At 34.2% G+C, this 13,650-nt stretch overlaps 3 protein-coding genes across 4 annotated transcripts; 2 read left to right on the top strand and 1 right to left on the bottom strand.

Moving 5' to 3' along the window:
• The first annotated feature begins 852 nt into the window (after nucleotides 1-852).
• Nucleotides 853-3,700, top strand: LOC124445391 (POTE ankyrin domain family member A-like). The gene is made up of 3 exons (XM_046996114.1): nucleotides 853-1,255; nucleotides 2,052-2,300; nucleotides 2,702-3,700. The coding sequence occupies exons 2-3, from the start codon at nucleotides 2,202-2,204 to the stop codon at nucleotides 3,143-3,145; spliced, it is 543 nt and encodes a 180-aa protein (XP_046852070.1). The 5' UTR covers nucleotides 853-1,255; nucleotides 2,052-2,201; the 3' UTR covers nucleotides 3,146-3,700.
• A 1,065-nt stretch (nucleotides 3,701-4,765) lies between these two features.
• LOC124445389 lies at nucleotides 4,766-9,095 on the top strand. Of its 2 annotated transcripts, XM_046996111.1 has the most exons (8): nucleotides 4,766-5,437; nucleotides 5,696-6,085; nucleotides 6,641-6,846; nucleotides 6,960-7,095; nucleotides 7,189-7,211; nucleotides 7,469-7,872; nucleotides 8,231-8,277; nucleotides 8,432-9,095. In XM_046996111.1, the coding sequence occupies exons 1-8, from the start codon at nucleotides 5,041-5,043 to the stop codon at nucleotides 8,806-8,808; spliced, it is 1,980 nt and encodes a 659-aa protein (XP_046852067.1). In that variant the 5' UTR covers nucleotides 4,766-5,040; the 3' UTR covers nucleotides 8,809-9,095. The 2 variants fall into 2 exon arrangements, with proteins under 2 accessions (XP_046852067.1, XP_046852068.1); XM_046996112.1 differs by lacking the exons at nucleotides 4,766-5,437; nucleotides 5,696-6,085 and adding an exon at nucleotides 5,594-5,652.
• On the bottom strand, nucleotides 8,904-13,531 carry LOC124445390. The gene is made up of 13 exons (XM_046996113.1): nucleotides 13,016-13,531; nucleotides 12,667-12,806; nucleotides 12,483-12,577; nucleotides 12,289-12,362; nucleotides 12,084-12,162; nucleotides 11,767-11,873; nucleotides 11,571-11,688; nucleotides 11,127-11,185; nucleotides 10,883-10,946; nucleotides 10,627-10,770; nucleotides 9,907-10,037; nucleotides 9,574-9,739; nucleotides 8,904-9,256 (listed from the first exon to the last, which is right to left on the bottom strand). Exons 1-13 carry the CDS (start codon nucleotides 13,369-13,371, stop codon nucleotides 9,140-9,142), a joined length of 1,650 nt encoding a protein of 549 aa, XP_046852069.1. The 5' UTR covers nucleotides 13,372-13,531; the 3' UTR covers nucleotides 8,904-9,139.
• Between the last annotated feature and the right edge of the window lie 119 nt (nucleotides 13,532-13,650).

Here is a 13,650-nt window from a genome sequence, read left to right as displayed (position 1 = left end):
TTTCTTAAAGTCAATTGGAAAACAAAAGCTCCAACAAAAATTGAAAGTCTTTGCAAAACACCATCCACAACTAGTAGAAAAGACGTTATTCGTAAATCGCTTTTCACTGACTGCAGTATTCTTGGGTTTCAAGCTACGTCATTGTCGCCATGTTGGATGATTTTAACGAAGGATTTTCCTTATTTACAATGCAAATTTCATCCAACATGGCGAGCATTCCATCGTTCTCTTACTCCCAGGGGGATGGTTGCGACCCACCAATTCCTTGAAACATTGTTAAATACGCATGTCAAGCCTTAAAGGCAAAGCCACGAAACTTCTAAGAAATGAATAGACGTAAAATACGTTAAATTACAGACTTAATGATACAACTGTTTACCCATGAGAGTCAAGCAATAATTATTGTACTGGGTGGATTGAGTGAATTTTGAGTCTAACCTAGCTAACAATTATCAGCGAGCAAGATGTTTTATTTTGAGGTGAGGTTATTTAATCAATGCTGAAAGGACCTTTTTGAGTTCAAGATAACGATGATATCACACCATCTGTTTCTATGGATGATTTTTTATCTTGTTAATTTATATTCGTGCGGGATAACACCCCCTCGCATTTTTCTAAAGCAGGATGAACCTCCTCCCCCCTTCAATACACCTCATTAAACTATTTTCTATTATGATTTCTTTAATACCGTAAATCAATGAAGTTGCTTTCGTTGTGACGCAATTTAAATTACGCAACATAGCTGCAGATACATGTATATTTCAGAAGATACCTTTGTTGGTAATAAATTTTCCAACTAAAGCCTATTATTGTAAGAGACAAGATCGAATCACGAAGTTTACAAAAAGTGTTACAAAAATTACAACAAAATAAAGCAATTTCGTAACATGAACAATAGTTGACAAGTAACGCTGTTTTCAAAATACCATTCAATGGGATCTGCTTCACAAATCTAGTGATTGTAATTGTAATGTTGTTTTATGACAATACATGTACGATAATCGTAAATTGACGCAGGCATGCATATCAACAAAAGGTCTTCAAACAAGAAAAGCGATCTTTTCAACTACGAATTTGTTGAATCTCTTATCAAAGGAGGAGCTGACATTAATGTTACCGATCAACATAGGCATACATTGTTTCACGAGGTCGCACGTTCTTGGAGTGTTGATGTTGCTCAATTTGTTCTTTCTCAAGGTGACCATAAGATCCAAAGAGTCCTTATCCCTGTTTGTAAACCCAAACAGAAAAATAGGTACGCAATTACGTACATAGGATTACGACACGTACGTCTTAATCAAAATCGTCTTACACAAAACTTTTGTGAGAATCAAAAATGTGTTTTGTGCTCTCTGTTTATTGAAATGACGCTGTGATTGTACAACTCTTTATGCATTCACCGAACGCCCTAACTTATATTGCGTGAAAATTTCATCACAAGTGTGTCAAAGCTCGATCTGAGCTCAGTCAATCAATTAAAGAGAATTTACAAATCAATCATGAGTGCATGTTAGAAGAAAAATTAAAACGTTTGTTTTAAATTCATCTGTTTTGCATTATTGGTATTTCATAAAAGAAATGAAAGATGTTTTTCGTGTTTGCACAGGTTTATGAAAAATTTGGAGACGTTTGTGGAACCTCTCGACCATTGGTCTCGGGTTTGCACTCTTCTGCTCTAGAGTTCTCTGAAAGGTCTTCTCAGTTGCCTGTGCAATCACAGGAAACATTTTTCTCATTAATTTCTCCCTATTGTTGCTACATGCACATTTCAGCTCGAAAATATTTTATTACGATAAGTTCGTACTAACGAAATAAATAATTCGCTCTGATTCCGATTTCGTAACTTTTTTCAGTCTTTATTGAGTCCTGCAGATTTTGTATTTAGTTTTTTTATAAAATGAGAAAATTATTTTTAGTGTTATTACCTAAATTCTTTAATGGATGAAGATGAACTATAAAAATTTAATATTTTTTAAAAAACAATATTCTCCGTAACGTCCAAACAACATCTGCGCTATGATAGCCCAGCGGTCTTCATTTTGTCTCCGCAGGTGGAGAGATCAATAAGGAAGACAACTTCTGGCGAACCCCTCTACACGTGACTGTGTCGGTGGACTTTGTCGAAATTGCCGACTTTTTGTTGCAAAACCACGCAGGTATTGATGCAAGGACAGTAGGTGAATTACAGGCTCCAATACATTATGCTGCAAAAAAATGGTTCCGTGAAATCACTTCAACTGCTATTGGGATATCGAGCAAATATTGACTCACTTGACTATAGAAACAGAACACCATTACAGGTAAGTTGAGAACTGATTATAGGGAGAAATAATTTTGATGAAAACAGCATAAAGATGAAAAAAAACACCACCAGTCTACTGATTAAATGTAGCAAAAGATTTGAATGAAAACTTTATGTCATCAATTGACGTACAATGATTGTTATTTAAACGTTGTGCTCTATTCTGTATGTATGATGTACTTTAACTTCTTGCAATTCGTTATAGCGCATTTGCGTTGAGTAGTTTGCACAAAAAAGCAATTTATCCAATCTTTGAGGAATATTCACTGAACATATACAATACGATAATGGCGTTAAATAAGCAAGCTTTGTATATTGTAATCGACAATTGCCTTACATAAAATCCATTATGATAACATTTCCTTGAATCTATGAAACCTCGCCATTGCGTTCTTTTAGTTGGCTGGAGAATGGACGAGAGACAAAACAGAAAAAGCATTGATAGACGAAGGCGCTTCGCCTTGTCTCCCTGATTCATCCGGGAACTCGGCATTGTCAGTTTTGATTGAGCGACTTCCACAGGTGGCTTTGGAAGTTCTCGACAAACTCCACACGACTGATATTATAACAAGGAAGGAATTTAATTTCATAAATTTTCTTAAGTTATCGCGAATCAGCGCAAAGACGAAAAAAGCTCGCACTCCACTTGAAGCTGCCGTTCTCACGAGGAAGTTCAACATTGTTTCCTATCCCGTCATGCAACGACTCATCAACCAAAAGTGGAGTAATTTCGGTCGCGTGACAACGATCATAGACCTTTGCTTTTTTATCATTCTTCCCTGTTTTTTGTCAAACCTCCATCAACTGGTCAGAATGAAAGTAGGATTCCATCTGAAGCTTTGAATAGTTTGACAGAAAGATTGCCATCAAACGAAAAGAGCGAATGAAAACATCCAAGCAATATTGGTCGACAGCGAAGACAAGAGGATACATAACGAAAGGAAAGCGATAATGAAAAGGATGAAAAAAATGGTCAAATCGGAAATAAAAGAAAATCCAAACAAAGTGATCCAGAAATGAGTTTTACTTCAGTTTTGAACCTTCTTTACAGAGCTCGTCAAATAATTAAACAAATGAGGATACAATTCCTATATATAGCTGACATTTCTCTTTAGGAAAGAAGAACTTTAAAACAAATTTCTGACAACACTTTCCTTTGTAACAAAAGAGCTATAAATTTTGTAATTGCCATTTTTTAAGACATTTTTCTTTTCTGTGTTTAAAGAAAATATCGTACAAAAACGTGGGCATATTATTGACCTTTTGCTGTCGGTGGTGAGGATGTTGCTCAATACTCATAGGTTATCATTATGGGCATGAGTAAAATGAAATAATACGCCATAGTGATGTAACTTTTTATCAACTATTAAATTTCTGTTGTCTGTGCGCGTCATGATATGTGGATTGTAATGAATGTTTTAAAATTTAAAATTTGCAACTGCATGGAAAGGAACTGTCATTGTATACTGCCTGTCATTGTCTGTGCACTTGCTTTGTAAATTTCTTATTTCGAGATTTTTCGACAAGACATGAGCACTTTTCAGTTGAGCATGACTAAAGCTCGATTTGAATTGCATGGACTCGATTTACTGAATCAATTGTTACAACCATTGTCTCTTGCAAGGGCAAAACTTTTAACTACGTTCCTATATAGTTGTCCTACACAACTTTAGCATGTGCACTTTCCCTTATTAAACCCATATAAATACTGTCTTAGCCGTGTCAATAATCATAACAATTGCAATATAAGTTATTTTTAAACTTCTAACAATACTCCCACGTCAGATCTAATATCTTCCGGAGAAATGTATTTCTCACAACTCAAAATTACTGTGAAAAGCGGAAACGACTTCAAAAGAGTTCAAGATTTCTTTGTAATTGCTAAGGTTTTGCCTATCATTTCCAGAACACGTTTTTTGTATTATACTTCTGGTTGTTCGTGGACGTGTTTATACATCCATAAAGATAAATATGCGGCAGGCTTTGTTATGTCTTTAAATTTTTGCTCTTTAATTAAAATGACGAAGCTATATGAAATAACGTTATAGAAAATACCTTTTTTTACAATAATATCAAAGGATTTTAGGCTGTGCGTCAATTGTGATTCAAATAAATTTTTACTAAGAGATGGAGGTGGCCGAGGTGCAAGTTTTTTTCAAAGGTACGCAGATAATTCGTCTCGTTTAACCGGATGTTAATAAGCGGTGATTACGATTTTACGCTAAACAGGATCTTTAATAAACTAGATTTTAAAATTTTTTGCAGAACAAACTCTTTTCAACGTGATACAAAGTTGATTAATAACAGTAAAGAATTAAGAATCATTTCTCTTCTTTTTTTCTTTAAACATTTTTTTGTAAATTGCATTCGATCGCACATAAAAAATATAACATGTAGCATTATAAGTAATTAAAGGTCAGTGTCTTGTGATCACTTATAAGCATTCTCGCAAATATGCGACTTCCGCTTAACACTAAACACAGAATGAATGAATGAAAATGAATGAAAATCTTTATTTTGACACGCTGGCCTAGTCAACTGTGGTTGATTTCCACAAGGGAAAACAATTACAAAATTTACTAAGAAATAAATTATCTACAGAAGAGAAGTTTAAATATTTACAGAGTTTAGTTTATTCTATTCTGATTTCTATTTTCGTTTTGTCAATTAATTTACCAAGAAATATTAAATTTGCCAATGTACTCAGGTATTTGAACATCCGTGGCGATATTTTGTTTATGATATGCGCAGTTCGTTACTGTAGTATGGTGTACTTGTTCAACCGATTTCTACAACCGATTTCTGCAACTGTAGTGTGCGCGAAACGATTAAAACGTCAACGACAAACCATGCTTCTCATTTATATTGTCTTTACTGTTGTCATACGGAGGGTGAATAACACACAGATGTCACAGCAATCTTTGAAGATTTCTCGCGGTTTCTACGACACATTTCAAAACCCGAGTTGCTTTGGCAACGAATGCAGCAATTGCTCTTTTATTAACGCCAAATGCATCATCACTGGGAATGGTTGGTGTTTACAATGTACATGTTTTGGCCAATACAGAACGTATCTTAGTAAATTTGATGGTTCTGGCAAGTGTGTAAAGGATATTAGACTTCTGTATTATCCAGGTTAGCTGCTTTTAATTTCATGGAATCTGTCATGTAGGTTCTATTTTGAATATATTTATAATTTCTAAGCATGTTAGAGGCAAGTCTATTCATAAAATTATACTCTTTGAAATTTGAAACCAACAGAGTCGTTATGAAAGTATTTTGAATTAAAACTGCAGGAGGAGATACAATTTATTTTGACGAATGTTACATCCACTACTAGTCCTTGCCAGGTACGATTTTATCGTATTCATATTTTCTGCTTCTTATTTCTAGATAAAGGCAAATCAATGATGATAAAGCAGCATAGAAGCAATCCAAGTAAATGCTTTGCTTTTCGCTTTGGGCAAGCGTGTGCTGAGTCTTGCGATAAAGATGACCCGTATCAGAAGTGGATGTGGACACGATACGATCAAATCTTCCATCTGAAAACAGGAACATGTTTGGAAGGCGGTTTAACGAATTCGAGCCTTTATCTACGATATTGCAGCGTCTCTAATTCTGATCAAATTTGGAAATGTCATGGCAGTCACATCCTGAGACAAACACATTACTTAAGTTTTAATAAAGATAATAACAAAATATTGCTTAAGCATATAAGTCAAGTTCAGTCAAGTAATATCTACTGGGAAGACTTTGACCCACCAAACCTTTTGTGTCGACCAAGTATGTTTGATTCTTCGTTGAATTGTTTCGCAAATCATGAAAATGAGCTATTGAACAGCCTACACACATTCTAATGTCTATTCTTAACATGTTTGATTACCGAGAAATTACATGATTTATGACACAATAGGATAGATTTATGGCCACAAATCTTGAGAATTCCTTATTGTGCATGCCAAGAACGATTTGTTTTCTAGACGTAATCAATATATAACTCAAGCTATTAAATTTAGGAAAATATCGCCTTATTTATCTTGCTTTAATAGCTTATTATTAGCTATATATATAACAAAATAAAACAAATTCCAAATAGAGACGTCTCATTTTCTTGATACTCAACATAATACAAGAGTGTAAACAACAGAGTGGGTAATATTTCGTCTTTATTCCAAAGACATCGTCAGATCAAAGGTGTTGTTTACACTCCTGCAATATTCTCAATTATCAAGAAAACGACATGTCCCTCTTCGGAATTTTTTTATTTTGTTCTATCTTAAATTGTCTGCTTGTCATGGTTATTTGCTATATATATTGTATCTTTTTATACTCCTATAGAGAAAATGATGTGCTGCGAATTTACGAATCCATCGTCTTTTGTTTTGGTTCTTGACACAAAGACAGGTGGCGGAGAACGGCAAGTTAAGATTCCCAAGAATCATAAAAACTGTCATCCATTGGAAATATTTTCGTTGAAAAAAGACGAATGGAAATCATTTAGTTCATCCGATCAAGTATTCTCCATGGAAGGCAAAAAACTGAAGGTACGCTATTTTCAAGAGCACATATAGTATCTACTCACCAACCAGTAGCAATTTCAATTTATCCTGCAATAACACGGCCTATCAAACAGCTTAACAATTTCTGCCATTTTTAGTGGAATTTTAATAAAACATCGTCATTAACCACATGGAGTAACAAGATCTTGCGAGTGAACTTTCAATGCACCACCACTCCAAACAATAGTAAAAATGTTTGCATCATTGTAAAAATAAAACCAGAAATACCTGTTGGTGAGTGTATGCATCTAATTCAATGCTATGCTTGAAGAAACTTTTTAAAGATCTGTAATTGTCTCCTTTCTTTTATCTTTTCTTTCACTTCAGCTACCACGAGAGGTCCGTTCATGGTATGTATTGTCTGAACACCCCCTATACATATGTGTAATTTCCCGATTCCTAAACAGATTCTGTACGACTTCCAATTCCAAGAGGAAAATATTCTATGCTTCCTGAAAACTTTTTTGAGCTACTCCTTATCATAGCCACCTAGCTACTTTGCATCCTCTGTTGTTTTCATTATAATGAGTATCCTCTATATTACCTTATACATTTTTGTCCAATTTATCTGAAATTGTTTAGTTTGCTGCTTCTCCGATTAATTTAGAAATCTTCTTCGCCAAAAGTTGCTACAATTGTAAATTCCAAAAACACAGTATTGATGCCACGTACTAAACCAAAAGCAAAAACAAATGCGACATATACGACAATCCAAGCTTCAACCAAATCATCAAGCACTGCAACTCTATTTTCGGTGACTGTAACTTCTACTCCTGAAACAGAAACAGGTAATAAGACAGATAAGACTCCAAGAAGATTGTCTACCTCACACTTACCAGTGACAAATGGCAAAGAAACATCCGAAGGTACTCAAATTCAGAAACCATCTGGTGATAGAAAAATGCAGAAAAAAGAATCTTCGAATGCCCTTCCCATCGTTGGTGGTTCGGTTGCTGCCCTTTTAACCTTGATTTGCTCCATTCTTGGTATCATTTGCTTCAGAAGAAGAAGGTAGGTTTTAAAAATGAACAAAAATTATTGCGACAGTTTTTTTACCTTTTCTTGCGATAACTTAATTTGTTACAAAAAATCTTCAAGTCACCAACATTGATTTTTGTATAACCAGCAAACTCCAAACAGATAACTATGTCTGCAGTAATGTTATCCTATCGATACACGGTGTATCTCAAATCAAACTTTATTCTTACAAAACAAACAAGCAAAGACAACACATAACTATAGTCATTCTTTGTTTTCGCTTTCAAAAACGTACTGAAAATACTGTGCTCCGATAAAGAGCAGCTTTACCTTAGATGGTTGTGTCGTTAGACTCAACAGCTCAATTATCCTTGACATTTTTATATTTTAGCAGCTTCAAAAAACACCCTTCCATTGTTGAAATCAACGGCAAACAAGGTATGTGATGAATAAAAAATTCTAACCCAAAATAAATGTACAATTTTGGTAAATCCACTATAAGATACTTAATTTTGTAACCATGACCTTGTCCTCCATTTTCATTGACATACATTTTATGTCAAATGTGATAAGTTTTGTTTTTGCACAATAGCTGGAGAAAAAGACAATGTTTCAGTGGCAAATCTACACAAAAACCCTACATTCGATGATGACAATGGAGTTTACCAAGAACCGGATTTAATTGTGAATTCTGCTTCCAGTGCTTGCAAACTTTACGAACCAGCAGATAAACACGAATATGATTACGCAAAGGTTGAACAAAGATATGAACAACCAGAACAGTTTGAGTATGATTACGTTGACAGCAGCGGTATTGCAAAACCATTTAAAAATGGCGTTCATTTTTCAAAAAGTGAAAACACGTTGCCAAACGTAGAGAAAGTGAATGAAACAAAAGAAGACGGTGAAGTCGTTTACAACACGATAGAACCTGACGATCTTGAACCTGTTTACCACACCCTTGAATGACTGGATAACGAATATGAGTAATACATACACATGGCGGTTTTATATTCTTTTAGTCTGAGAATGTGTTTCTTAAGACATTAAATCTGAACTCATCGTAATTTCATACTTTAATTATAATTTTTATCCAAATTCGATGTTTAATTTCTTGATACAAAACTATTTATATTGATAATGAAATAGTAAATGAAAGACTTCAAACTTATTTGATGTTATGGACAAAAAGAAGTGTAATAATCATTTCTATTGCTAATATACCAATAAAAGTTATAAAAGTTGCTTTTTAGAAACTTTTACCGTCAGCTTTTTAACTGCGCGCGTCTTTCTGGTCAATCTATGTTTGGCGATTGCAAAGAATCTTTCTTTTTGGACAGCAATCGTCAGTGTCAGCAACTTTACCAGGAAAGCAGGTTCTTGAATTTTCTTTCAAAACTCCATCGATAGAAAGATCCTAGCATGATGAGAAAGTCTATTATATAGAATATCATGAATAATATACACTTTTGTTCCATCGAAATTCGTTTTTAGCTACTTCACAACTCTATCCCTTTGAACATTGTATGGCATTTCACACTTGTTTGACTTTAACTCTCGATCTTCGTGAATTGCTTTGGTAAATCGTATAAGCTAAACAAGTTAATACAAGTCATCTATTTGCCGTCATAGATACCGCGAAGTCTCAACTCACTTTTTTCTCTTAAAATCATTGAACTTCGACCAAAAAAACGCATCTGTAATTACTAAAAAGACAAAAATGTATATAATTACCTCATTTTGCGGCAACAGTCTGTAATCGTTACTGGTTTTCCTGCTAGGTAAACCTGAAGAACTATTCAGATTTGTTTCAGTCTTAGTGTTCAACGAGCTCTTTGACCTCTCTGATAAGTGCTTTTCCAAAATCTTATCAAATGATGTGATTCTGAAAACTATTTTCCTGGAAAATAAACCAATGATCTCACAATAACGCAACAAAAAACTTTTATGTGAAAATTGTTCAGGTAGAAAAACAGCATTTAGTTTGTAAATTTTGTAGATTTCTAATGAAAATGGTTGTTTTATTCCCTATTACACATAATTAAAAACGAAAGTCAACAATCTTACTTTGTAAAAGAACAAAATTTCTTAAGAAGCATTGCAACCAAACTTATCACCAGCTCTGCCATAAGAACGTGATAAAGACTAAATCGCATATAGTATAACAAAAAGAAAAACGATGGACCACTGAACCATACCTGCAATGAAAACAACAATTCACGGAAAGCACATTGATGACGGTATGGTCTATTTCTTTGAAAAAATACCGTGGGAACTCGGAAAAGCAAACGCATCAGGAAACAACGTTACTAGGAAATGCGAGAAAAGTCTTCTGTTTACATCTTTTACAATCATCTGAATAATTACTTATTCTAAGCTACAGAAGTATTACGTAAAGTGGTGTGTATTCATAATTGGAAGGAAGGAAGTAATGTTCATATATATGCATGTTATAATCTGAAGAAAGCAATTGATTTCAAAGGAGCTAATACGAGTTATACGACGGAACATGAATGTGTAAATATTGCCACCCCCAATAATTTATCTGGCACACTCTTCTCCACTTATAACATGATTCATCATGTTCATATTCTTGTACTAAATTTTGCAAAGAATCATTTAGACTCTGACAACAAAAATCAAAAGGGGTTTGCTGTTTACCTTTGCGTAGCTTTTGATCAAACAAAACGGGGATCGGGTAAATTCAAGCATATGAATATGACTTATAAATTATGCGATTCAAAAACAGAGCTTAAATCAATGTGTTTATGTTTTGTTCATTCCTACCAGCCATTCTGTGTAGCTGTAGAAGACATCGGCAAAATAAAAATAATTGTCTCTCTGCAACCTCAACATTGTTGTTGTCACAATAAAGGAAACAAATATAAATCCGTAAACGCCAACCATGAAATTATCTGCTAAAGTCAGTTCCTGGATGAAAAATTATAAAATATAGACTATCATAAAACAAAGCAAAAGTAAAAGTGCATCCTTATAACAAATGTAAAGAATCCGAAAATTTATCGTAAACAATACGATAAACCTGTGAATCAGGCGTCTGTTCACCAGTTGTGGCGTGAAACATAACAGCTGATATAAGTAGTGACCTGCATAAAGAAGAAAAATAAATATGTTCAATTCAACTTTTCCTTTTGTTTGAATTTCTTAATTTTATCAAAGATTTTGCATGTATATCGGTTTTGACAATAGAAGTCCTTAGCTTCATTGATGTTTTAATATTTTTGCATAAAAATAATGGAATTTGTGAGTAAAGTGAAGAATAATACCCATCAATCCATAGTCTCATTGATGAATCTTTTGGCGGAATGGAGAAAGAAAAGCATACCTACATTTAAAACACGAATTGGTCCGTTAAAGAGTATTGCAGAGTCTACAATCAATCCTTTTTCTCGCCAATCTTAGAATACCAAATTCAAATAAAATACATAGTGTACGCAAAATATGAGCTTCGTTTGAAGGTACTTAGTTCATGCAATAGCTATTAATAATCTTTCTATTTATCAGAATATACTCTCCAAATCCTTAAAAATGAAATAGAAAGGGCGTTGCCCACTTTGATGATCAATTTTGAACCGATGGAAAATAGGATAAATGTAATGTAGACTGCGTACATAGCAATGACTGTAAAGGTCATTAATGACCAAAAACAATACAATGAGATGACTCTTTACGATATTACAGCCAAGGACACGCACCAATAAAAAACTTACCACCAAAACAATGAAAAGAGGAGGTAGGAATATTTTGAAAAATGCAGCACGCTTGTGTCTTCTCATATGAAAGAAAAATTCATATCTTGAAACTCCTTGATCCAGGAATGGATTGTACCTGCATGAAGAAGAATAGAAAGAAAGACCGTTTTGACGACTAAATTATATAATACGTTTGCATACATGTTAGCCTGACCTTTCGTACACCATTTGTGACCAGGAGTTTGTATCAAACAACCAACCCGTATAATTTAACATCGGAGAGACCCCACTACGAAATTTGAAATCTTGTCCATCGGCTGCCTGTTGCAACAATGAAAATGCAAATGCCGTGATAAAGCCGAGCTAATCCGAGGTTAGATGCTTTTCAAAAAAGTGGCAAAAGTAATGTAAAACATTAAAGGCAGTGAGATTGATGCGTATAAAACTAATGTAAACTGTTAGTTGTCTACAATGTAGCTATGTTGTATATTTGAGAAGACGTTGTTTAATTAATGGAGCAATAAAACTTACTTGCATGATATGCCATCTTAGTTCCTTTGCAGCCATTTCCATGTCTTGTATAACGATACGTAGTGTCTGATTATCATACCTTCAAATGTTAGCTTAAAAATCTCACGAAACTCGTGCCACTGCGCATGCATAGTCCTTTAATGAGCTGAATCGTTCATTATTTACTTATTCACGATATATAAAATATCTATAAGAAAACACTTACGGATAATCCCTCAAATCGGCAGCAAAATTAAATGTGGACTTCACCCGAAAATATTTTCCCTCGTGACTTGAAACCTAGTAATTAATTATTTCATAAAATCAGTGGATTTATGATTGCACTTTTGGAGGATATTTAACCTCCGATAATAACTGGAAAGATTCTTCTTTCTAATATTTCGAACATAACATGCCGACCTCTGGCTGACCAGCAGCATTAACTAGTTCAAAGCATGCTTCTTTCGGTCCGTCTTTACATTTCTGCTTTGTGTATTTTGTCTGTCCGTCGGGTACTGAAAGGGAATAATCAGAAATGTGACCCTGCAAATCACATATAGGTATACTTTTAACTGTATTCAGATGTATGAATTGCTCATGTCACCTTTAAAATACAAATAAAAATCAGCATGAAATGTTCCAGCTTTAAGGTCCACTGAATGAACATTGATCAAGTACAGAGCTATTTCAACGTAAACTGTTTTCTGTTCGTTTACGATTTCTGGACATTTCTCGTAATAAAACCTATTGAAAGCAAGTTAAAAAATAACATAGAAGTTCTCTTTGGTATATAATACTTACCTTTCTGTTGCAAGACTATAAATTCCATAATAAAAAGAGGAAAATGAAATCTTAATTTGTTATGTGGATTTTATGTTTTTACTGTGGGCTAATTTTTTTATTCCCTTTACGATTGTTCGTTAGAAAAAAATATTATTAGGCGGTCTATTTACCATTCAACCCTGCATTCGTGTCCTTTTTTAGGTCCATCTAAAGCTCCGGGTATACATCGAGCACAATTAGCACAACTTGGACTATCAACAGCCTCTGGACGATGGCACATATCCTTGCATGTATCGCAGAATCCACAATTACCATCCTTTAGACACAAGGAGCAGTTGTTGCCTCGAGATAGACAGGATGAAGTTGCAGCAGTCGGAGGTATTACAAGAGCAGATGTATTTTGTTTTTCTTTTGACAAGAAATTTGACAGTCCATTGTCACCGTCAACATTGTGGATCACAACTATGACTAGAGATAGAAAAGCAAAATACGCTCTTTGGAAGTATTGCCCAAATTTTCTCGCCATCACTGATCATTTGATCAACAAGATCAACATTAATTAATTAAATGAGTTTTAAAGTCAATTGGAACATGAAAAAAAGAAAAAACATTCCTTCATAATGATAAATTTTCGTCTTCGTCATAGCTTAAACATTGTTAAGACTTCAATTAATTTCATAAACCAAATATTGCCATAACGAAGCGTTCCATGTTTTGAACTGTCTTACAGGTGGTTTATGAACGACATAATGTGCTTCTGTGCAGGTGGAAAACCTGAAATAAAGCCATAAATATCAAGCATATA

The sequence above is a fragment of the Xenia sp. Carnegie-2017 genome, unplaced genomic scaffold, assembly GCF_021976095.1.
Source record: "Xenia sp. Carnegie-2017 unplaced genomic scaffold, XeniaSp_v1 HiC_scaffold_22, whole genome shotgun sequence".
Lineage (NCBI taxonomy): Eukaryota > Metazoa > Cnidaria > Anthozoa > Malacalcyonacea > Xeniidae > Xenia > Xenia sp. Carnegie-2017.
The sequence above is the reverse complement of the archived record's forward strand: the minus strand, read 5'-3'. Positions and strand labels throughout refer to the sequence as shown.